This window comes from Andrena cerasifolii, chromosome 1 (genome assembly GCF_050908995.1).
Source record: "Andrena cerasifolii isolate SP2316 chromosome 1, iyAndCera1_principal, whole genome shotgun sequence".
Classification (NCBI taxonomy): Eukaryota; Metazoa; Arthropoda; class Insecta; order Hymenoptera; family Andrenidae; genus Andrena; species Andrena cerasifolii.
In genome coordinates, this window is record NC_135118.1 from 33842141 (window position 1) to 33868226 (window position 26086).

General features: G+C 39.5%; 2 protein-coding genes and 1 long non-coding RNA gene across 6 annotated transcripts; 2 read left to right on the top strand and 1 right to left on the bottom strand.

Annotated features, from left to right (window-relative positions):
* Window positions 1-11: 11 nt before the first annotated feature.
* Rpb10 (DNA-directed RNA polymerases I, II, and III subunit Rpb10) lies at window positions 12-984 on the top strand. Its single transcript, XM_076829224.1, has 2 exons — window positions 12-301; window positions 630-984. The coding sequence occupies exons 1-2, from the start codon at window positions 207-209 to the stop codon at window positions 736-738; spliced, it is 204 nt and encodes a 67-aa protein (XP_076685339.1). The 5' UTR covers window positions 12-206; the 3' UTR covers window positions 739-984.
* On the bottom strand, window positions 958-21677 carry Path (solute carrier family 36 member pathetic). 3 transcript variants are annotated; one of them, XM_076829161.1, is made up of 10 exons: window positions 21420-21677; window positions 7175-7217; window positions 7003-7079; window positions 5775-5873; window positions 5434-5584; window positions 4220-4341; window positions 3732-4096; window positions 3473-3656; window positions 2954-3120; window positions 958-2474 (listed from the first exon to the last, which is right to left on the bottom strand). In XM_076829161.1, the coding sequence occupies exons 2-10, from the start codon at window positions 7175-7177 to the stop codon at window positions 2233-2235; spliced, it is 1410 nt and encodes a 469-aa protein (XP_076685276.1). In that variant the 5' UTR covers window positions 7178-7217; window positions 21420-21677; the 3' UTR covers window positions 958-2232. The 3 variants fall into 3 exon arrangements, with proteins under 3 accessions (XP_076685276.1, XP_076685286.1, XP_076685294.1); XM_076829171.1 differs by having other exon boundaries at window positions 21416-21677; XM_076829179.1 differs by lacking the exon at window positions 21420-21677 and adding an exon at window positions 11705-11825.
* Window positions 10755-13216, top strand: LOC143377678 (uncharacterized). 2 transcript variants are annotated; one of them, XR_013087387.1, is made up of 3 exons: window positions 10755-11123; window positions 11191-11835; window positions 11921-13216. It is a non-coding gene; the product is annotated as an uncharacterized LOC143377678 (long non-coding RNA). The 2 variants fall into 2 exon arrangements; XR_013087388.1 differs by having other exon boundaries at window positions 10755-11086.
* Window positions 21678-26086: the final 4409 nt, after the last annotated feature.

A 26086-nucleotide genomic window follows, 5' to 3' on the forward strand; every position in this document is an offset into this window, starting at 1 on the left:
TGGCAACAGTGGGCATACGGCATACTATAGTTCTACGCTACGATTTATAAATGGTCTGTTTGTGTTTGATTCTGGAAAGAGCTTACGGGAACGAACGGAATCGAACGTTTCTGTTTATTTATTAGATATCACGATAGTTGAAGCGTGTGACGAGTAACGTGTCCAAGTGAACTTGAGAAAGTACTTGTTTGCGCAAGTTCGTGAGAATGATCATACCTGTACGTTGCTTTACATGCGGAAAAGTGATCGGCAATAAATGGGAGGCTTACCTTGGTTTGCTGCAAGCGGAATACACGGAAGGGTGATTATTATTATTATTATTAATATATTACGAAAGTTAAAAAGAATATGAAATTGCGGTGTATTAATTTGTGGATAATATTTGCATTGTAAAGGAACCTAACCTCAAATTTTGAAAGAATGCCAAAGTGCATAGAAACGCCGCATGTAATTTTCTGATACATTTAATTAGTAATTTATTTACTCTAGTACTGAATAAACGTTCTCTTTTGTACATCTACACATTTTTTACGGTTCTATATTATTCTCGAATTTATTCCACACTGTTTGGCATATGGATAGTAAATAACTTATCAAAATATTTAAAACGTATTGTACTTACTTTTTAGAGACGCCCTTGACGCACTGGGATTAAAACGATACTGTTGCCGCAGGATGCTGCTCGGGCACGTGGACTTAATCGAGAAGCTTCTTAATTATGCCCCGCTAGAAAAATAGATAGTACGTGAAATTTTCATTTCCATTATCATCGCCTTGTACATTTATTCATATTTTGCTATATAAATGCATAAAATAAGTTAAAAAAATTCACTATTTTAACACCGAAATGAATATAGACACTTATTCCCAAATCTGAAAATGTTAATACTGTTATTTAAATTTTACAAATTATTATAACATTGTACATAACACGGGAAGGAATGAAGACACAAAATATATTGTAAAATATTCTGTATTTTATAATCACCTTTGTTGCATTTCTCATTTTTTTTTGTTATGGGTGTGTGAAAGTTTTTTAACAATCATATAAAAAACTAACAGGTTTACAAAAGTGTGAGCCGAAATTGCTTTGAAAAATCGTATGCTAAATGCAACAGGAGAAACACTCTATCCAGTGTAATTTGGTATTTATCATAGATGCAGAATTGTGTATCTAAAAATGTCGTATATTACGATACTTTCATACGTGTACCACTAGTTTCTGTAATTAAGTCGAAACGAAAGAAGTAGGAGGTTAAACTCTGACTTTTAATTATCAATTTACGGAGCCAACAGCATTAATTAATTTATCTTAATTTCTTTAATAAGAAACACATACAGAAATATAATAAAAGCATTTTTAGATATGCTGACTTCTCCCGATCTTCGTCAGAGTAAAAAATGAACGCGCAATCTGCGCTCCGCAGATCGAATTCGTGTAAAATTTTAAAACTGCTGTGAAAGCATGAAACGTTTCTGCGCAGGTCGATTTTATTACGACGAGAATTTAAAAAATTATCTTTATTACATAAGATTAATTGTTCTAAATAATACGAAAGGCTATCTTTGTTTTTTTTTTTAAATTTTAATTAGTTATTCATCATTCTGATATAGATTCCTTAAATAATTTAAATACTGCCAACGTTTCAGTCTACGGTCATTTTCTTTCCAGTTAAATAGAATTTCCTAGGTATTATATTTTACGAACAATCGAGAATGTATAGTTTTAAATTGATTACTAAACCGATATTTTACTAGCGATTAAGTCCTATTACAATCTTCGTTGATGTTGACTTTGTGGTGTATAAATCGGTTGTGTGTGGATACAATGATCTGAGCTATAGCATTACCGAATGTCGGTTTTAATATTCCCTATCGTTCTCACTTCCATTCGCGCTGATATTTGCACGGGAATAGAATTCATGCTTGTTATTCTAACGAATAGCTTTCGTTTATCTTACTAGGGCACTTCTTGTAGACACGTAAACAGCACCTAAATTTCTGATACAAAATATCTTTACTATTGTACGAGTCTTCTAATAATTAAACTATCGTAATTGATATTTCACGTTCACCTGATCCTCCCCGTTCCACACGATTGTCTCTCTGTAAAGTATCAAAACTATCAGAAATTTATTGCGTTAGAATCCGTTGAAGTGGTTTCCAAACGTGTTCGGTTTGGAGCATTGGAATATGTACAAATCTATACGTAGTAACGAAGACAACTGTTTTTTAACTGTATAACTTCACGATGTCTATCAATGCGCTACGAGATCCGAACACTAGGGCCATCAGACCGATCACGCATATAACAACGTTCTTCAACGCCACCCAGTTGCCCGGCCCGAACCCGACGTCCCAGTATGTCACCGTCTCGACGAACACGGGAATCAGGAGTCCTAATATGGAGAAGCAGAACGCGCCGATCAGCCCAATGAAGGGCGCGATAGTTGGCACGATTACAGCCAATAGAACTGAAACATACGTTTAATTAACTTAATTTATGCCGCCACGTAATTTAGCGCACGGAATATCCTTAGGATTGAAATTACGTTATACGGAATGGAGCAAATAATCAGGGCCGGGTTCCAAAACTGTGCGGGGCCAAAGAAAAAACATATGTACTTCTAAATTTTATAATAATAAATATCTATGTATAGGGCCACGCAAAATTTACGGCGAGCTTTTCGAGGACTCACACCGGTCCTGTAACTAATCAACCAACCAACATTAGGTGGGCGCATACGAAATTGCCGTTTCGTTGCTTTTTAACTACTTTATCTTTTTTAGTTCCCGTGACATTTCTCGCGTCGTGAGTCAGCGTTAGCGATTGTTATTCTATCCCCGGTATAAAGAAAGGAACTTGTACGCTTCCGCGGTCGGCAATTTCGTATGTACCAGCCCAATATTTAAGGTATCAGAGATCAATGAATATATTTCAAGTGAACCGTACCTGCTCCCGTGACCATGACTGTCCTCAAAACATAATTCGCTAGCATTGGCTTCTTCTGGAACCTATCCTTTATACCGTTCCACGCGATATCCAGGCAGACGTAGAATTGCAGGCCAAACGTACAGTAAACAGCCAGGGCTATTAAAATCTGAGCGACTTGGGCTGGACTAAAAAAGACAACGGTCGTACAGATACCATCTACATAATTCTCTGAAGCTTTTCGTTTACATATGAGGGGCCCCAGTGGAAAATAGGCATAATTTTTCGTTTCCTTGTACGATTAATTCGTTCCTGCAATGTAGTGTAATTCCACTACCTCCTAATATAATAGCATGTACGTTTCAAGTTTTGATAATAGTTTTCATTTACCATCTAATTCAAGTACCGTTTAAAATAATTACATTTCCCTGCAACATTTCCGATGAAAACAATTTTCCTTGAACTTGCTTTCCTCTAAAATCAGAAAACGGTGACATGCGCCTCTTTCCCACTGGGCCCCTGCATCGTTACGACTCTTACATCTCTTCCGTCGGCAGATTCAACGTGATACTGTCTTTGGTGTTGTCCTGGTACTTTACGTAGCCGAGGAATCCGAGTAGAATATATATGAGCGTGACTCCGGACATTCCCTTGTTGAGGACGCCACAGATACCAACGATGTGTTGCGGCGTCTTCATGTTGTTTTCCAGCGGCATTACGACACCTAGAAGACAGAATACTCCTTCGATATTTCTCCTCCAAGTTTACAATTACACAGCGGAGGCGCGAGCTACGGTACCTATTGCTTCCATCGCGAAGATGGTGATGCTGAAGAACTGGGGGAAACCCTCGATGGACGCGAACAAAGGTACAGTCGTGATGGGTGGTAGGTCCCAGACTAAATAGTAAAATGTTATTCCTAAGCCTGTCCCCATGAATAGATTAGCCACCATGGACACAGGCGCGAGGTATTTCAGATTGGGTATCCAGCTGAGCAGTATCACGGGGATCAGCAGACAGGCGGTGATCAATCGCAGACTGAATTCTTCGGACTTTGGGTCTTTGTAGTGCTGAATGATTTGGTCGAAGTTCGCTGCGACGATCACTGTGTACACGCTGCAGGTGCCGAAGTACGTCGCGAATAAACTAATTTGAATGAGGTACCTGCGCAAAGCAACGACGGGATGGTCACATAATTATAATTTATGGTCACGTAATTATAATTTCTAACCACTCCCGATTAATCAGACGGTAATTGGAGAGGATAGAGGGGATCGGGCTTCTTACCTAACTGGCTTTGAAAACTTCCTTCCCCACTCTGGTCCCGTGGCAAACGCTACTTCGGCTACGTCGGCGAAACTCATTTCTGTGCGCCGCGTTTTGTAGTAGAGCACGTGTGCGCATTTTATCTAGAGTATAACGTTTTCGATGTACTTTCTCAATATTATCATGGTGTCCATAGATTATTCAACAAGTCGAGTCAGCAGAGATAAAGAAAATATCTAGGTGTTAAACGCGTTAGATGTGGCAAACGTTAAACATTCATTATTATTAGGTGTAGAAAATAATTCTGTGCTTTTACGAGTCTATAAAATCTCTCGAAGCTGACAATGAGATATCTTCCCACTCCTTGGGTCGTTCACAGCGTTGACACTCGCTTGTCGTTATTGCGGAGCGATATCAACATCGGTTAATCAGTTCACGTGATGAATTGGGGAAAAAGAGACACAGACACAAAGTTATGTTGCTCGAGAAAGAAGCGATTAGTTAGGCCATTAAAACGTTGCCTTACTGCTATGCACTTCAACACAGTTGATGCTCGAAAATGTATCGAGGATTTTATCGCGTCAAAGTCAGCAAGTTTCTACTACAATAGAATTCTTATGCTATTCGAAAGATGGAGGAAAGTCATTGCTAATAAAGGGGAATATGTTAACGATTACCCTTATTTCAATTTTTTTAAATAAAGATCCTACACCTAATATCTGTTAACCCTGCCCTAGATAATATCGATCGTGTGTATTTCTTTACAGTCATCAGTGGCGGATTTAACGAAAAAGGCGCAGATGACAAACGTTCTGGAACACCCTGTATAACAGAATTACAAAGAAAACGCGTGTGTGCTGTGAAAACAGTGTTGGATTAACCACTAATTGTAAGCAAAATAAGCACGAGCTTAGGGCACCAGGTGAAAGGGGAGCACCATAGAAATTTTCTGAATTTTAAAATCTAACTTTTCTTAGAAACACTTTTTCGTCAAATTATCAGAAATGTCTAAGAAATCGTACATTGCGTTAAAGTAATCACCCTGTATAAGAGGCCTCAAAATCTTTTAAGTGCTTAGGGCATCTAAAACTCTTAATTCGGCCCTGTATGAAAATTAGGGGAAAAAATATAGTGTTTGGATAAAACGACAACTGCTCATCGGCCGCTCGTTAAATCCGCCACTGACAGTCACCGACTCATCTCATCGAATTTACCATTGTATTCCGATTACTTACCAAAATATATGCGCAATGCGTGCAGACAAATGCTACGAGGATCGTGGCGAATACACCGACGAGAAGGCCAGCATTCTTGAAAGCGATTGGCATGGACAATATGCCCGTGCCCAGCGAGGCTTTCAGTAAATGCGTTAATGTGTCGCAGTCGCTGCATGGAAACAAGTCGAAGATGTGATTAATTCCTCTCGATACGGATAATGGTCATGAATACTCATAAGCGGTTCTGAATCAGGCTAACAGTTCCGTTCAATTGTAGTCAGAATGTCCATAAACTAGTTCTGCGTTCCAATTTATGCAGCATCCTTTATTATTATTCGGTATAGCCTGAGCGCACTTACGTCGTCGGGTTATCAACCCTTCGTTCGCTGAAGGGGTCGAAGGTTTTCCCGTCGCCTGGTCCTGTCTCCACGTCTCGCGGAGCGACTTGTACTTTGTATCTGCGGGGCAGACGAAACGTTATTGATAGCGTGGCTGTGAGAAAGCAAAAGCGGTCTCCGGGCGCTGAAACATGTTGCGATAAATGCATCGACTCTCAGCTTTCATGACACGTGTTACTACGCGTGCAGATTGATTTCCGCGTTTCAGCAGCAGAAGCGGAACTGGCATCTTGCTCGCGCCCTCGGCTGGGGAGCAAGATGCTGGTTTCGTGAAACCTGAGAGTCGGTGCATGCATCGCGACATGCTTCAGCGTCTTGAAACTTCTTTGAGAATGTATGTAATCTCTTGGACTGGTTGGCGCGAAGAACGAGTGTTTGGGATGAAAAAGATATGTACCGACCATCGAGCGAGTGTTTAGGTTTGAGTGCCAATTGGACTTTGCGCGGCTTGCATGGTGGCGCGTGCCATGGGTGTGTAGTGTGTGATCTTGAAAAGTAAGGGGATGATCAAGAATCGAGAGGAGAGTCGGGAGAGTGAATGCTCAAGAGAACGGAGTGAAATATTAGAGTTATAGAGTAGGAACGTTAACTAGTAAGGAGTTAAAGAGTAAATGAGTTGTATAGTTAAAAGCTAATGGTAAGGTAGGAGTCAAAACTCGCGCGCGCGAAAACAGATCTGAGGTGGATTACTCTGTATATTATCAATATTGTTAAAGAGTGCTATTTTTTTCATGCCAGTCCCAGTCACCAAAAATTCCTCCACAATAGTGGGTATATTCTAGTAGATACGTTATGAACAGTTCACATGGCGTTGGCGTGTATCCACGCCAAGGGATTCTTCAGCGCGCTTTGACGACCCAGAATACTCTGCGAAGTATCAAGAAATTTGAAGAATGTTTGCTCGAGGCAACTCAAGCAGAATATTCTCGGCAGAAGCGATTGCTTGGAAAGACCTCATTTGGCTTCATGAGAAATGGCGTTTCTCAAAACTTTGCGCCACTCAAAGTGCTAATATGACTGCTAAGGGACATTATATGCAAATTGAGAGAGTGCCTAATTATTTGGGTGAGATAGATGTCGTTTTCAGCGGTAACAATAATGTTAAAGTGGTAAACATAGCTAAATTTCTATTTTGCTACTCTTTTTTAAGCGATTCTGATTATTTTAAGATTGATTATACATATCGTACTTGGATATTACTCCGTCTTTCAGATTGGACCCGTCATGGGGCAGGAAGGTATCCATCTCCGTCGGCGGTTTGTTATCCTGCGATAGAAATGTGATACGTTACATAATTACGGGTGAAAAGATTTTATATGTATATAGATATGATTTATTAGCTGATATTTCCTCAAACGTACCATTTTTAGGCGTGTTTGTATTCCTGTGGCTAATATATGTTATCTGTAACAGAGAACACATTGACTTTTTAAAACATCCATAATAGTAATTATATAAATGAAATAGTCAATTGGTGAAACCCGTTCAGAGATATTTGAGGAGGATGAAACAAGTACCATTTTTTTTATATTTACAGAAGTGCGTAAAAATAATTAAAAGGAAACTTGAAAGGTATAGATTTTTCGATAACTTTTTTTACGCAGTTTCGTAGATACGTATAAAAAAAGACGCGACTTTTGTTTAAACTACTTTTCGATACTTCTCACCGTTCTCGTGATATTCCACGAAAAAGAAAATTCTGTATTTTTTTTCAAGGGGTGATTTCACCGTTTAAAATCGCACTACGGCACCAACAAAAAATAGGTTTGTCTTTCAGATGAACTACTCTACTTGCACACAAAGTTACATAATTCACTCACTAGAAATAGTACAATAACATTTTTTACAACGTCGGATATCGTAGTAAACGATCGGGCCATTTGAGTAGATCCTAATACACACACAGATCATGCTGCAATTACTTTGAATTATATGATTTCGAATTCTTATTGTATATAATTATGGGATTGCCACCTTGTTTACTTAAGCTTTAATTTTACAAACGAGCTTTGCGATTGAATCACTCGTGCCATGCGACTATACTCTAGTCGGGAGTAGTATTATCAATCAGATTTGATTCATGTCCGATCGATCAAATCATTACCACACCTTTGAAAATACTACTATATTTGTCTGCTTTGATATTAGCGCCGCGTGATAGGCAGAAATCAGACACGTAAACAAGCATTGGAAAATTAATTCGATCGCCTTATCTGATACGATTGACATCACGTATTACAGTTACTTCGTATCACGAGATTACAAACGCAACGAAAACATGCGAACTTAATGGAAATGATGAATCTTCATATTTGTAGGTGTGTCAAGCTATGGGAGAATTATAGAAGTATGCGAGAACCGAGAACCCGAGGATCCTTGAAAATTCCGAGAACCCAATTGCCGTTTCGTAAGAAAAATGGCAGAGACATTGTTAATTCTCCGAAGCACAGACATCAGTCAGGAACTAAAAATCCTCAGAAACCCGTCCCGATCCCGACAAAAATTCTCGTCCCGACTTGACCTAAAATTTTCGGGTTCTCGCACACCCCTAAAAAATTATTATTTCATAACATATATGTTTCAAAATAAAATTATATAAGGAGAACCAGCCCCCACCCTCTGACGTTACCCCTCACCCTGAAATATAAATTAAATCTGCGCTAAAAGGAAACGTACTTGTGTACGAGAACACACTGAGTAATCGTCATAACGAGGAACGTAACAGAGTCTGTGTCTGTCTAGTTAATTTGCATGTGATGCACATTCCGTATCTCATTATCTTTGAATTACGAAGAATATTCGTTGGTAATCCGCGCACAATCGGTACTCCGTTCCGATACCCTTTTGGCATCGTTACGTAAACCGATAGAAGACAGCCTTTAGTTTCGCAAACTTCGGCCTTGCGGGTTGCGGTTCTGCGTGCATTAATGACGTGTACGGAAATACGAAACTGTGGGCGACACGTTGCACGAGAAAAATTAACATAATCGACAGTCTGTTGGGCGGTTGTTCTCGCCTTGGTCGTGTAAAGAGTGAACACAAACGAACTGTAGCTGCAGTTGCAATTTTCGACAAACTCGCACTTTTGCTTATTCTTACCGTGCCATTACATTCGGATCACCTGCGCGTCGTTAGCAGTAGTTTAGCTACGCCATTATTCAAATTTTTATTTTTCGAGAATTTTATTGTCCGTGACTTATTTCTAACGTGGCATCCAATTCGAAATGTCAACACACTCGGGGGTCACCCCTCGCGAAGCGTCACGCATTCTATATGTACTTAGTTTATCCAAGTTATCATAATACACTACATTAAGAATAGGTGTAAACGCCATAGGCGTTAATACGTTTCATTAGGAACACTTGGTCTAATTCACGGTTCTTTGGTGCTAAAGCCGTGTAAATGGATCGTAATTAATGTTAAACTATTATAAAAACCACCTTCTAGGAAATGAATTATGTGTGATTTGTAGGTTACTTTTTATTCTTTTATTTTTATTTCATAAAGTTATGCCAGAAAAACTGTTCCATATTTCCGATATTTATTGCCAGCCATTATTAAATTCTAGAACAGTAATTTGTGCCGCGAAGAATAACCCTGCCCGCATTCTCGAAAGGAGAATCATCGCCGTGCCATAGCTGCTTTACCACGGAGATACGAGTATGCTTCTTATCGTTGCTCATGATTCCACATTTTTCTCCAGACGCTCGCAACAGTCGCGACCTTCGACCTCTGAAATCCTATGCACGCGCAAATGCCACTGCATGCTTCCCATGGAAAAAAAGTTACTAGACTAATCTTGTTCGGTAGCTTCGCATCGCTCCGATTGGCCAAACTATCCACGAAACGCGTAACTAGTGACGTAAATGGCTTCTTGAAAAGGTTCTAAGAATTCTAAAGCGACAGAGTTATACCACAATACACAAGACTGACAATTGTCATTTTCAAAAAAAAACAAAAACTTATGATAATTGATCGACAACATCGATGCAACAGATGAAAGACTTCTTCTTGTTCCTTTTAATAATATTGTCACGTCTACTAACGTTCGCCGAACAAAGAGCTGTACTGTCACTGCGCTAATCTCCTTCGACTTGTCTTCTATCGTGGAAAAACCACGGAGTTGTGCAACGCATTTCCATGCGTCTTGCCTTTTGATATTTCTCATCACATTTTATGGGTGATGCGCAAAAGTTTTTTAGAGAAAATAAAATTCCCCACTGCCCAAAATATTCAAAGAAAATATAGTTTTCCAAGAAAAAGATTATCTGCTCAATACTGGGTCATCTTTCCAGCTAGCGACAGAGAATTATCAATCGAAACATTCTTCAATCGCGTTCTCTCTCTCTGAAAACGTAAGACCCATTGACGAATGTTTTCACGCAGTTTCATAAATTATCCCGCTCGCCTATTTCCAGTAGTTATAATTATCAGACCACAAATGTTACAGCACCGTGGTTACGAGGCCAAACAGCGGACCTCAAACATCAACTAACAGTCACCTAAATTTAAAAACTCTTTTTCGCCTCGGTTTTACGTAATGTCATTTATTTTAAAGCTCCCGTTGTATAATTAGAAATGCGACATTCACAAGTTCCCTGGAGCCGTTTGAAAACGCGGGATCTTAAAAGAAAATCTTCCATCGGTCCGTTTCTATTCCCTACTGGCCAAAGTACGGAGGAAGACAGCTACGTGTAGTTAAAACGCAAGGAAGCATGCAGGTTTCCACGAGTCTGACGTTCATCGATCATTCTTGACGCTGCTCCGGACATTGTCCTCAAAAATATATAGAACCGTTGGCAATCGCACACGGGAGGAACGAATGGGTGCGCGCGCGTCCAGTCTAAAAATAGTTGACGAAACGACCGTGCAACGCCTCGGCATTATCTTGGCTGAATAACTTTCCGTGATTACAGAAACAATCAATACTTGTCCACCTTCCGTGCGGCGAGTAGGTACACGCGGATCACAGGGTCGGCCTTCAATCTCCGCTGATCGTTGACGAACGGTTCACAAGTTTATTATCTGCTGGAAGGCAGCCAATCGAATTCTCACTGCGGCTGTTCATCGTCCACGATAAGTCGCCACGCGAAACAGTTACGGGCAACTTCGAGGCACGACGTCTGGCCAAATTACACACAAATCGGGCGTTTATTTTCCGAGGTCGATTCACGCGTGCGTGCAGAAACCCTCCCTCCACGGAACGCTCCTCGTCGCTCTTACTCACGCTCTTATTCAAGTCGCGACCGTCAGGGGTCGAGGTGGTGGGTCAGGTGGGCAGACGAAAGTTTCAGACTCGTATTTTTAGAGGTTTGCACGAGAAGATTAGTTGTAGGATTCGCGTATTATGTTGGTATCAGTGGTATTGCTATTCTAGACAACCGCACGATCTACGAGATATAGAAGATATACGGCTCGAGACTGAATGTCACTCTTATTTTGAGACAGCGAGTCTTTTCCTCGGTTTACCTTTATTGCCTGTGAATCAGAGAGGCTGCGAATCTCAGTCATGCCTCATTCATCGGGGTAAGAACAGGAGAAGTGGAGGGGATAGCGACCAACTGGTCTCGAACCAGAAGTCCCGTCGTTCTTCACAGACGCTACTGTAATTCCTTCTAATGGAACTATTTTACTTCTATTACCGTTTAGAGTTTACACTTACTTTTGACTACTACTTGTAAATATTAATGTCTATCATACGAAGCAGTTGGCCAGCAAAGTGATCCACTCTATGAAATGAAGTCTAGAAAATTGATAAGTTTAGCGTTAATTATCTTCGAGTGCTAGATTTGGGACGTTTTCGGATAGTGGAGTTTATTGTATATAGAGAATCAGTAAATCGTTTTCATCTTATTTCTATTTATAACTATCTTATTTTTGCTACTGCTCACAGTTTAAACTTTCTTTTGGCCGCTGCGGTAGGCGCTGCATGAAACATGTGCGTCTGCGACGCGTCGTTGACCCTGAAGCATTAGGACTGGAGGTCAGGCGCACTTGTTTAATGTCGTAAACCTAGAAATAGGTATCTGTTTTACATAACCCGTGGCGCTGTGGATTGCGGTTCAGGTTCAACTGCTTATTCGAATGTATGTATTTTCCTGTTTTAGATCGGGCAGACGGAACTGCGCAACAGTGATTTCTGGATTAACTTATACATATATGTTTGTGGTATGCTAATAGACGAACAAAGCGTCGGGTTTTCCACTTACAAAATTATTTCTTAATATAACAAAACAACGGGAACAGATGACTCTTAAGAAATAAAATGGAAATAATAGCTTGAAAACTCCAAAGACGATAATATGTTATCGCAACAGCTCAGTCGCGGAAGTAATAATTATTCTGCGGTAATTACTATTCCTTCCACTTGAGATTCAATACATCCCGGGAATATCAAGCCCAGATCACTTCTAAGGAGTAATAAAATTGCAAATTCTACCACGCCATTCTTTAAACAAGCTCCATTACTTTACCATTTCCATTCCATTGGAACCTGTTTAAACTATTCCCACGATTTGTCTGCAAAAGTTAAGAAACTCCGAGGAGAAAGGAAAGTGACTCATTTTTTGTCCCAGAGCTGATCGAGTAGATTGAAATCACGCGGCAATTTCAGCTCAACTAACGCGGGGTGTAATTTAATATTTCTTACGAACCAATCCGCGGCCGCTTGCGCATGCGCCTTAACGATTTAATTCCATTCAAGTGGTATTTAATGAGCGGGTGTACATAGCAAATTCGCCAGTGCCGAGGGTATCATTAGCACGACGTAGCGTGATTGTTATTTCATCGAAAGGCGAGGCGGCCCCGCGAGGGAATATAAAATAAGACCGAGGACTGCAATTTGCCGCCATTCAAGCGTCAAGCCAGTCGTTTTCGCGGCGATATGCTCGCGGTTTCGTCTAATGCAAATTGCACACCTGCCTCGTGTAAAAGAGTGTTAAAAAAAGGCGCCATTATGTAATCGCGGTGTTTGCTCTTGGCTCGATAGCGAGCCACGAGCGCGCTGCCCCGTGAGCTTTTCTTCCTTTTGCGACGCCTTCGGAGCGACATGACACCGCGCTGACCGACGGAAAATCAGATAAGGGCAACTGCCGTAGCAACCGGCACGATTCTTGCAATCCACATTGCAATTAATTAATCTTTAATCTATCCTAATTAAAGCGACAATTACAGAGGCTGGTGCGTTACACGGTGGCAACTGGGTCGTTCAACTTTCCGCAGTTAACCTTTCGTTAATTGTGGTCAATTTTACGGTTAATATTGGTTTACGAGGCTCGCCGAATACGTATTTGGTGATTTTGGGTTAAATATGCTGTATAGATATTTATAAATAAATAATGTATTTGAAGAGTTTGTGGTCGTTTCAATACTCTGCGTTCTATATCTTGTGACTGGAGATTTGCCGCCCCCGGCAACTGGCAAACAAGCGTCTGCCACCCTTTCCGCGAAAATCAAATATTTTAATTTAAAGAGTTGAGACAACTCACATATGAGTTATTGCTAGGGGTGGGTTCGAAGCTAATTTTTAAATTCCTGAAACTCAAATCCGAAAATTTATACAGCTTCAAAACTCTCAGTTTTCGAAACTTGAGCTGCAGCTGCGGATTTTGAATTGTAAGTGGAATTGAAGTCAACAAAATTTTTGCATAAATCTGGTCTGAAAAATTGACCGTAGTTAAATAAAATACAAGCAAAAATATAACAAGATACAAATTCTCGAGGAACCCTGCGAACGATTCTTTATTCATTGTTTTCCTACTTTATCTTATTTTGGTTTCGAGAGTTTTGAATCACGAAAAAGAGTTGAAAGTTGTTTTTAAACTTGTTTCAAGCCTTTTCCAATTTAATCGCCCAAAGTTTGCCGCCCTAGGCTGAAGCCAAATTATCAGTTAAAATTGATGAGAATTCGTTGAAAGAATTATTGTAAACTGTGTCTTGAGTATTACTACAATTGCACCGACTAGTGGCCGACTATCCGGCCACTTTTGTAGTCGGCAAAAGAGGCCGATTAATCGGCCTTGAATTTTTATTTTTAGTATTACTGATAACTTGATAAGGCATAGAAATAAAAATGCAATATTCTTTCTTTACTGTCATTAGTATAATTTTAATAATTTTTAATATATAGTATAGTTATACATATTTCTATGTAACAAAATTATTACATAAAACATTAAAAATAATAATCGTTATTTATTGAACCGAAATAAATAAGTGCCAACGAAAACGAACGGCCGACTACTTAGTGGGTACTTACATATCTAATTATTATAGTCGAGGGCTTGCATGCAAACTTTTGCTATTCCTAATTCTTTAAAGAGTTTAAGGGGATTAGGCAGTCAAAATTCAAGTCGCTCGAAAATCAAGTATTTCTTGCGAATTAATTACAAGGAGATGAATACAAATTGAGGTTAGTACTTTTGGGTAATATTTGTTAATTCTATAAACTGCAAAACATTTCTTTTGTAACATACACATATTAAAAGCCACTGTATTACATGCGTCGCGAGTCGTGGATAGTGGAAAATAATGAAAATCATTAATTCGTATCGGTGCACGTTTATAAACACTGCGATATAGTTACTGCCCGAATAATGACATTCACCAGCTACTTCGATAGTGGCACGTGATAATTGTGTCGCGATAATTCAGGATACGATTTCATGTGAACGGAAGTTCGTATTGATAGGACTGTTTTGTTGGCCTATGTCAACGTGTTTTGAAATGTCTTATACCGCTGGCGTTAAATCGCCTCGCGAAAGTAATTAGCTTCTGGGTATCGAATTAAGCGCCGTTCCTCGCGACTCATTGGATTCCGCCGAATTACATTCGGTACTTGGAACCTGGCCGACAGAATTGCTCGAATTAATCGCAGCCGAAGAATCGTATTGACGTTATGAAAGGAATGAAAATGCAGAATGGTTATTATTAAGGTTTTTTCTCAGAACGTTATTTGAGTCAACTAACAACAGAGAAAAAACTGAATTATAGCCTCGTTGGGTATGGATATTCTTATCTACCCGTGTCAACGGAACTTGACTATAAAATATGGCTCCCAAATATGTATTATTAATGCACGGTGGAGGGGGGCGCAAATTTACATGACTGTTATCTACTTGACAAATGTTTTCACAATATTTCATGAATTCGGTATTAGGAAGAACCACGTCAGTCTTTATTCCAGATTCTAGACTATATTTGCGAAATATTGCACGCTCCACTAAAAAATACTGGTGCAACTACTACGCAGTATGTACTGTAATTACAACTTCGCATGCTGGGTATCTACTTTGCAACCACTTCTACAATATTCCGCGAATTATGGTGTTAAAGCAGAACCACGATATAGGCTCTACTTTAGATCGTATTCAAGAAATATTGCGTGTATGTAAAAGCTGCAGATATATTTTTTAGCCGCGTGGGCATGGATACAACTTTTCTAAGCGCTTGGTTTAGATCTATATATACAAGGTGTTTCGCCTAACTTCATCACCTGAAAAACGTTTGCTATTCATAATTCTGCAGATTTAAATTAAATTTGCTCATTTTATTAGCAGAAAATTTATTGTAAATATAGCTGAAATATTATTATTATTAAGCGTCATTATTGCGCAAAGAAACAAAATAAGGAAGAGAAAAGAAAGAGAAAGAACATGACTACCGCAAAGTCGATGTTCAGTCGTAGGACTGAAAATACTTAGGTGAAACACCCTGTATAGTAAACACAAAGTAAGGATTCACACATGTTTGGCGGTTGTTTCCTAGCCATCGTCTCCGTGATTAAAAGATCCAAAAAGTCTTCGATTTTGACCTTCTACTGTACTACAATAAACAGAAGTCCAGTATATTCAGTAGAGGAAGTGCGGCATATTTCGAATACTGTTGGTAATTTGGAATACCGAAGTATCTATTAAACTGCTAACGCTATTTAATTTGTAACACCGTAGATAATAGGGGCTAATGACCTGTTAACTAATCACATTTGTGGATGAACCGCAATTTTCACATTTTCGACTTAATCCGCGGAATAAGAAAGCGTCAAATCTGCAAAACTTTTTCAGCAAGTATTCGATCGTTCCAATCGTAGTTAAAAGATGTCAAAACTTTAGAGTTAAACACTTAATCTACTCATTTACATGTTCCTTCTAGGGTTCCGTGTCAGTTTTGCGATAATTTCGAGAATACAAAGTGTGACATGAAATTTTAGGTTCCAATGCCATGTTGCTAATTCGGAATACCAAAGGTGAAGGCAATTTCGAATAGTTCAATGCTTGGCGATGCTTTTGTTTCACGCGCAACAGCTACCGCCGCGCCGCGTCGGTTTCGGCTAGCGCTGTTCATTTATATTAGGTATTTACTTAAGATTGTTCCTACATTATAATTTTTTAGCCTAATTAAATCATAAAAGCTAATAATTTTATTATCTGCATGGTTTTTTAAGTTTATAAAGCGAAAGTAAATTGTAGTTTCGGTATTCCAAATTACCTGCACCTTAACGAAATCGATACTTACTGTCATTTTTCATTTCAGCCAAAGCTTCAGTTACTTTTTCCTTTTTTATTATTACCGAGAGTTTGAAATGTAAAAGTTTATTAGTTTCCCTATGATATTATGCAGTTTTATTTGTTCCCACCCGCTTCCGTAATTTTTTATTCGTCTTAAACAAACTCGTATTCCAAATATACTGCACTTCCTCTATCTTTTGATTCGTGCTTTCCTCGATATTTACTCTTCAGTGTCACACCCATCTTCTCGCGCGATTCAGTAACCCACGAACGCAACCTGTAAGATGTTGGTAAACAGTGAACTGGCAACTATTAGTCCCGAGTGAGAGCTGACTAACGCCTGATTCAGACACGTCGAATAATTTAGTCGAGTAGCGGATAATTTAGTAATTTTTCGTGTGCGAACACTAAAATTTAGTCAAGTAGTTTAGTAAAAGAATGGTAAATTACTAAATTACTTGTTACTCGACTAAATTACACGACGTGTCTGTTCTAGCCGTAACGACTGGCGTTTTGCGGTAAAAATAGTCACTGACGCAAATAAACCAGCCACTCCTAATAGACGAACGTTAAGCCCAACCTTCTTTTTTTCGGGTGAAAGCGGCAAAAAGAAGGAATCCAGCTGATTGCGAGACTCGATCTCCTCGTCGTTTCTTTCCCAGAATGCTTTAGACCATGCAATTCCGATCATCCTAAGCATAATATTCAAACAAACACCGAACGCATGTTTTCGTTCGGTTCTGAAGTCCGGTAGAGGTTGTGTATGTGTGACTCTGCGATAGATTACCAGTTTCAGTAATCCAATCACACATAATCTATTTGGCAATGTTGTGCTCGTATTGAAAAACTGTCTGCCCATATGCAATCGGTGTTACGAAATAAGAGAAAAAATGTTTAATGAAACTGTGGCAAACATAACCTTTGTCTGGGACAAACAGATTGTACAAAGAAGAGGATGGTTGGGTGGAGATTGGAGAAGTATTAATTTCTTTGAGAATCGAGAAGACAATAGTACGCGCCACCGATACATGTAGGCATGTTTCTTTGCTTAATGATTGCAAGTTAAGTTCAACCCATCAGTCATTAAAATAGAATCCAAAATAAACGACTAAACTCCCTACAACCTATATGTTTGTAATAAAGAATAATTCATCAAAATATTGGCTACGCGTTTCTGTATCTTATCTTCGTGTTGATTTTTCCCGGTTTTTATCGTTATAAAAAAAACAGCAGCACGGAATAAATTCCGAGACGATCACTCGTTATAGGTATTGTCAAATATTCAAATATTCAAATATTGTTCAAATATTAAAAAAAAGAAGAAAAACGCGTTAATTTTCTGGGCTGGTTTCGCTGCTTCGAAATAAATTTCTTTAATAACAAAAAATTGTTCCTTGCATACTGCAGCATGGTCTACATTCACACGAAGTTTCATTAAAATCAGAATTTTCCGGTTCGGATGGTTTTCTTAAAAGTTACCCGATTTCTACGTTTTTAAGCCCCACTGACACCTGTCCACTGTCCAGGCGCTCAATCCGTAACGCACGTGAAGGAACATAATTATGTAGTCAACAGTATTGAAGTTTAATCGCAGGTATTAGATACGGCTGACAAGTGGGTCAGCTCATGACTGGCTTTCCTAGTTCGTTGCCACGCGAGTAGGTGTCAAGGTTCCACGATTCCAAGAAGCAACTAATAACAATCGCCGAGGGAAAGGATTAAATCTTATCCAGTGATTAATTTCATTTATCTCGTTACGAAGGCGTCGGTACCTCTTTGATCATTGACTCGACAATGCTCGATTAACTGTGCAGTTAACCCTACTCTTACTGTGTGCAAGCTGCAAACAATCCTATGCGTGTACAACTGTACACAATAAAATAGATATTTAGTTCAATTCAATTGTTAAAAAACGTATGGATTTCTTCGAAAAACATCCACCTCAAAATTCTTTAACTCTACCGCCATATTCGACCCTCCTCCCCTCTGCTTTTTAGGAACAATATAGCTTCTTTAACCACACCACCATATTTTAAACGACAGGTAGCAACGTGGGTCCACTTAACTGCATGTGTAGTTGCCGAGCGTGGCGCGTATACATTGCAAATATTAATCGAACGCGACCGTCGGGAAAGTATTTCGATCCATAAATCAGTCCGTTACGCGAATGTGTAATGAAGCGTAAGTAATGAAGCAACCCAGTCCAGAATACAGTTATGCGCGATAAGGCTGTTGTGGCTGCAAGGTCAATGAAGTTACTCATGGTTTAGATTTTCACCCTCGGATAGTGCACCGACCGGATTATTTCTTTCGGTTCAAGGAGTTCAAGGGGCAGCTCGTTGTTGGTGCACTTTAGGATTATTGGACGATCACTTTGAAGAATTTAAAATGTGCTCTGTATCCATAGGTAGAGTATAAGGTGTTAGGGGAACATGGGGTTAAACTTTGGCAGCGTATTCTTCAACTAATCTTCAAAATAAAAAGAGTATTTAGAGCTCGAAGGGAAATATCTCTAAACAATTAATAGACATATGAATAAGTTTGCAATGCTAGACTGCCTATTTCTGGAACTCCCAGTAGTTTTCACTTTCGAGTCTACAAGGATATTATTAATATCCAGGTAATTTTGGGAGACAGTTATTGCGGTCCAGACGAGCTTGACCGAGCCCCTTCTCCCTTCCAAGAAATGGCCCCTTTAGAATACGTCTCCCTGCCTAATTTGGCAACGTCGTAATAGCCAATGAAAAATTATAGCCTGATCGAAGAAATCGATTTAAGAGGGAACCCCTTTGTCGCTCTTTCGTTTGTTTGATGGCTTGGATATTCCGACATTGTTTGGCGAACTTAGCGATGGGTTAGAACGCACCGCGAGTATTTTTGTTTCAGTAAGCATTACACTATTATAACGAAATGAATATTGGATATTGAAGGCACTTGATATTAGTACGTTTGGTGTAAATAATTATTTATTATAAAATGCTTACAATACATTGTTCAATGCTTACAAGATAATATAAGTAAAGCAGAGAATAAAGGCTCTCACCGATGAATACCATCAAGTTGAGTCTCTGATCCCTTTAAAGGACTATTAGGTACAGTATGTACTTCTAATTCTCTTCAAATTCCAGTATGTAATTCGTTTTATAAATACACTAGTTCAAAATTTAACAATAAATTCATTGTAATTTCAATGACAAAAATTTAAAAAATATATCTACGCATCATTTCTAAGTCAGTTATTTATAATTGGGGCAGTGAGGACACAAATGGACTAACCCACATTTTTTGCGAAATTGAGCAGCAATGCATTCCAATAGACTGTACTAATCATATAAAATAGGAACGATTAATTTTATCAATGTGGGTTATTCCGTTTTTGCTTTCAATGCCTCAATTCTATGTATCATACCTACTCTATTAACCTGCCAACTCATTCTCTACACACGACTCTGGCGCAATACAACGTATCTATCACTTTCATATTTCTACTTCCTCATCTTCCTAATCTTCCACCACATATTTATCGTCACCTTTCCGCTTCATTCTCAAGAATTCACTGTACATTAAACATTCCATCACCGACCTTGTTGAAATCTGCCGGAAAAAGCACAAGCCAAATTCAAACCTTACGTCAACATGATGCAACTTATCGCGCCCATTTCTTAGGCTGATCTTTTGCTCCCGCGGGCTATTCTCTCGCCGCTGAACCGATAGAACTATCGAGCTTGTTATGGAATTTCAACCAACTACTTCGCGTATTCCTCTAATCTGCAATGAAAGTTGGCAGAAATCGTGGAAATACCAGAAAAATCGGTGCATAGGTTCGCGTTTAATCGCGGGGAAAAGTTGTTTCTAAACGACACACGGTGCAACGAACGGGTTCACCTACATATATGTATAGAGGTTTCGATGCGCGGGATCCGAAATATCGACGCGAAGTTACATCATGCGATGCTACCGCGCGCGCGTACCGCCATCACGAGCCATACAAGTCGCGTCCACGCAAACTTACTATGCTCCACGTGCTCGGTTTGCGGCGCGGAACACTGACGAAACCAGCCACGAAGCTTACAATCTCTGAACTTCCTGAATGTGGATAAGAATTCGCAATCTCAATGATTTTCGGAAACTGAGTCTTCATATTCCGGTGATGCTAATGAAAATCGCAACTGATTATTGGTAATTTAATGTGCTGCAGCTTTAACGTGTACCGCCACAAAATGCATTCAATTCCAATATACAGAGATAACTAAAATACTGCCAATCAAACTGCAGCGTATTCCACGTGCGGAAAGCCTCCAATCGTATTCGGTAAGCATACTTAACGAACGCTCATAGGCGTCCACCGCACAGACCGAACATATGTGTAGCGAATATTCGCAGAGATCGACATTTATGGTGAATTGGAATATTTTTAAAAAGTTAAGGTCTGAAGTTCAAGGAAGTGGGAAAGGTTTCTGTGGAATCACAATACCATTCCTTTCCCAAGAATTTTACCTGCCTCTTTTCCTCGTTAACGGTGCATCGATCATCGCTCGAACGTGGCTGGTGAACCGCGTGCGCGAGGGGATTCCCAAAATACGCGCTGCCTCACGTTTGAAATTCGCCGGAGACATGCAAATGGCGACAGATGTTTAAATAAACGCCGTGACTCGCGTACTTAATGCACTCTTCGTCCCTGGCAGGGTTTGGTTTATCAATCGCACCGATCACATTCGCACAATATGGCAAGCATTAACCGTATCGATGCTACCAATGCTTAACCTTCGATGAGCCAGTGGAGCACGTGCGACGAACGCCCGTAGGCGTTCACGAAACGGGGCCAACACACTGTACTCAAATATCCCGCACGGGGGGTTACAGAAAGAAGTAAGACCAGCAGCATACTATTCAATATTAAAAGAAATCACCGCAAAAAGTATTCTGAAAAACCCCAGAACTTGATCACGATCGTGTATCATGATTTTACAGTAGAAACGAGGAGGAAAGCGCGGGGAAATGGTTTTCACTTACATCGCAAAGGAAATGGAGCGCACGACACTTTAAATAGTGCCAACGGGTAGCTAATAATGGATTTCGAGTAAATGGGATCCTTACGTACCTGTGTCAGGCGCAGCAGAAGCTGACTCGTTTCGTGGTCGAGGAAAGAGGGGAAAGTGGTGCGAACAGAGGGACTCCGTCGTCCGGCGTTACTTCATCTCTGGCAGACGCCGGTACGATATACTGTATCACCGAACTGGTCGACGAATTCTATCGGAACGTGTGAACGCGACGGTAAATGGCCCGTAGCTACGCGTCCCGGTACCGGCGTGCACCGCCTCGAACCACCGATCGAACCAGACTGGCGCTCGTACGCACGCGGCACAAGAATAAGCCGAAAGTTTTTGTCCCCGGAAGAGCGTCCGCCGCGAGTTTCGTCGCACGACCGCCAGAGGGTTGGCGCCGTACTCGATCGTCAATCGAAATCCTATTGCACTTTCCTTCGACATTTCGAATTATCAAAGTAATTCTGAAACTAAAGAATAAACGTGATCTTTTTTTATTAAGTGATTACTGGGTAATCACTCGATAAGTCCTTACACGCTTGGTTAACTTGTTCCGTGTCACGGTGGAAATTCAGATTTTTGGTAGGACTATAAGAAGGAACTAGAAAATTAAATCGCAATATTCGAGTAGAGAAAAATAGTAGTTGTAATATTTAAAAATATTAACATTCTCCATAGTTTCAGATCTTTTTGTATTCTATTTTGATTTTCTCACTGAATTGAGAAATACTTTTTTTCTTTTATAAATGTTTCACCATTGATAGATATCGTGGACCACCGGTGGCCCACGCAGTACCGAACGTATTAGAGATGGGTAAAGAATAATTTTATACGTTATAGTTTCTATTGGAATAAAATAAAATATTAAGGCGAAGGGTTAAGTTAGAATAAGATATAAGAATGAGTTAGTGTAAGATAGTATATTAGGAGAGTTAAGTGGGAATGCTTGAAAGGTCTGTAATGAAGGGAGAGTATGTAATCATAAGATTGTAAACCGGAAGGAAGACAATAAAGCTACCTATCTGTCCATCTAGTTTCTATTGTTTGATTTTAAATTTCTAATGTTAGTAATCAGTCGAAGGTTGTACAAGGTTTTGTGTATTATATTGATATCAGTGGTAGGTATACTCTGGGGAACCCCCATGTATGGGACATAAATTTTAAGACATCGCTGCTTGGCATTGATAGTGGCATAACTCAAGCAATGTAAATTATACAGGAGAAGCAGATTAAAATTTGCATATATAATTTTTCTAAGTGGACATTTTGAGTTATGCCACTATCAGTGCCAAGCAGCGATATAATTCTTTCTAATAAAAGTACCTTCTCTCTGTTACCATTCCCATTTCAAACATTCCTTTGACCACTACTGCATTGTGGTACATAGTAGATGGCCGGATTCACATATATGAATGTCAATTGTGATAGAGAAGAGGGAAAGTATTTGCATCGTCTTTGGCTTTCAGGAATATTTAAATTATGTTTTTTATATTTTATACCGTACTTGTGACGTTTGAAGACTCACGTCATACGACTTGCTCGAACATTTAAATTATGTTTTATATTCGTGACGTCTGAAGACTCACGCCTTACGACTTGCTGGAATATAGAATTATTATAATGGTGCTTCTATTGTTAGCGGGAAACCGAATTTCTCTGAGGCGAGCATGTGGGCAGGCCGGCTGATGAAATTCTGGAAGGGATGTTACAGCTTCCTCGCGCGATTCACGACATCGTAATGTCGAACCATTTCATTGACAAGCAATAAGTCTCAATCGAATCATAAATATTTTCGCTTGGTATCGCCTTAGCTATACTGGACGACATCAAGCTACTTCGGGCTGCGGGCTATTCGATACGTTTCATCATCGATGATTCTTTTAATTTCGTCTTCGTCGTTACTGTCGTAGCAACAACTTAAAATTTCTATCGTTGCGCAATGCGATTATGCACAAACATATTGGTTTATGGTACATAACATATAGCGTGTATCTTTTAAGAAAATGATGACTTGCTATTTAAAAAACAGTGTAATCGAAAAAATTATTAAAAATGAATCGATTTGAAAAGTAAATATAGTTTACCACCATAAAGTTTCGACATCATCCACCTCATCGAATATTTGAGGACGGAAATCAACAGGAGAGTAAAAAAGTATGTTAGCAATATTGAAGCACCACCTTGTAAAAGGGGCTGCAAGGTTGAGCTTAAGCAGATGCGGCCAGCGTGACGCCATAAACACCATAAATTGGCATCGGGGTCCTTAGGAGTTTCCCAAAAGGACAAGAGGGGACTTTCCACGGGACGGAAAGTCAGTCGATTACAAACCGGGACTCGAGAAAGACCTTCTCGACTCTACTGATCTTTAACATCGGAATAAATATAAATATATAACGAATAATTTAGAAAGCGAGTTAATACCCTCAATTTTAGGACTTTCTTACAAGTACGGCATAAGTTCGAAAGACGTAATAAAACAAAATATTTAGAACTATGGCATTTTATCGAATCTAAAATAACTGAAAAGCTAGTGCATATCATGGGCAACGTCTCAAAAACGTAATTGAAGCCGACGATGGCTTCAAAATAAGGTGCTGTGGGTGGTTCAGTAACAATCAGCGTGTTCGTTGGAAAACGTTCTTATTCACGCTTGCACGTTGCACTTTGCAGTTTGCAGCAGGCGGTGCTCGTGCTGTCGACCTCTCGGCACGCATCTATCAAGGGCTGCCGTCTATTTCGCCGAAAGGGATGTTTATACAATCCGTATCAACGACGGTCCTCATCGCGTTGCGAGAAATTCGATGCCTCGTCGTCGATATCGCCAACGGCCAGGAACCCTGGCCCAAGATAAACGCCTGATCCTAATGTGGCGGCGTGCTCGTTGCACGTACCGCCACAGTGCGTATAATTAATGCCGCTCGAATACTTTTGTTACCCTGCTTCGGTACATCTTCTCCGCAATGAATGTTTCACAACTTCTACAAATGTTATCCGATTCACTTCAAATTTTGTACGTATAATCTCGATACTTGTGTCTTATGGTGGTTACAACATTACTTTCAGAACTTAAGTCTAACGTGTATATTTTTATTGTTTACAGTTTTAATGGCAAACGTTCGAATACTTTTGTGAGCCAAAAAAGAAACTATTTCAGATTTGACCAAAATTTAACTTGGAATACTTGCCGTGTGTTCCCTTCCACCACATTTAGTATTCGTAAATTATTTTTGCGCGATTTTTAACATATATAACTATGAAGATTGTTCTGTAGCACGTGGATTTGGGAGTGGCGCAATAATTATTTCCAATACCGTATATGCGTGTACTCAACCGTGGCGCCGCGCCGATCCATTCAGCGTCCAGCTGGTAGCAATCGAGGAAATGCAAATTTGACACGCGCGAAGGTGACACACTTGTTCAATTAACTTTACTCGCGATATTCCACTAAATTTACAACGGGACAATATTTCTCCATTAATTTATCTTTCTACTCGGCATAATGCGAAAGCAAACACCGAATTCAGTCCCAGAGAGTCGTAATAAAGTAATTTTCGCTGACGTGCTGCTCGCGACGCTTTCTGGAATTCGCAGCCACCATGCAAAAAAGAAACTGTAACCGTCCCGTGGATACGCGAGGCGAAATTTAATAGAAAGACAGCGCGCGGAATTGATTCTGCGCAGTAAAAAGTGAAATGTAGGTACATGTTTGTATGCGATAGTAAATCTGGAACGTCAACTCGGAAATTTAAGTAATTATGAAACTTTGAGGATATGTACTATGCAGTTTTTTTTTGCTGACCAAATTTACTCTAGGGGGGGGAGGTGAAATGGACCCCTGGAGATCCGGCTATTTTCCGATTTTCTGATAAAACTCCCGAGCTGTAAGATACATTTTTTATTAAAAAACTTTTTTTCTGAAAACTTTCTTTCCATCTTTTCATAGATTCATAACTTTAAAATTTCATAATTTTCTGAATTTCCGGGTTGAGGATCTTCTCTCGTCAGTGATTCCTTTTCCCTTTCCACATTCTAAAGACAAAGAAGAATTTGGAGGGCAACGCACTCATTTACTGGTTTATTACGGTTCAGGTACCTTCGGGGTTCTCAGCACTATAGGAGACTTCGGTTCACAGATTTATTTTGAAAATTATAGTGATCAAATGAATTATCAGAGACACAATACGAAAAATATGTTTCTTGTGTTTCTACAGAAATAAAATCATCCACGTGATAATGAATATACATTATAAGTAGTACATATAACTTATATTGTAATATAAATTATATAATATTACCTACAGTGTTTCCAAGTGCATATCTGCAACATTCAGTGTAACTAGGCTTACTACGTGTTCACCCACTATATTATTATTATTATTATTATTATTATCGAACACATGGAAGAAATAAGATCTTATGAATTGCAGGTAGTACATAAACCTACCTTGATAGTGCGTTTAATTGCATCAGTACGGCGCACGATTACCTTTATCGACGAAAAATTGTGACATTTCTGTAACACGTTTCACAACAACCTCGTCACTGATTTACTATCTGCTATGATAACGCTTGTGCAACTTTATATACGATTTTAACCTACTTGCGTGTAGTTTACCTGAAATTCACCGCGGGTTCCCTAACTCGGAAATTAACAATCACCAAGGCTTCCAATATATTCTTTATTTACCATTTCCAGAAGTAAATAGTTCGTAAAGTGAATAAT

What these genes read in the sequence shown, in the direction of transcription:
- Rpb10 (XM_076829224.1), top strand. Translation starts at nt 207, where the DNA reads ATGATCATACCTGTACGTTGCTTTACATGCGGAAAAGTGATCGGCAAT. An exon ending in CAAGCGGAATACACGGAAGG is followed by an intron (nt 302 to 629) that starts GTGATTATTATT and finishes CTTACTTTTTAG; the next exon opens with AGACGCCCTTGACGCACTGG.
- Path (XM_076829161.1), bottom strand. An exon ending in AGGGTTGATAACCCGACGAC is followed by an intron (nt 5,585 to 5,774) that starts GTAAGTGCGCTC and finishes GTTTCCATGCAG; the next exon opens with CGACTGCGACACATTAACGC. An exon ending in AAGTTTTCAAAGCCAGTTAG is followed by an intron (nt 4,097 to 4,219) that starts GTAAGAAGCCCG and finishes TGCTTTGCGCAG; the next exon opens with GTACCTCATTCAAATTAGTT.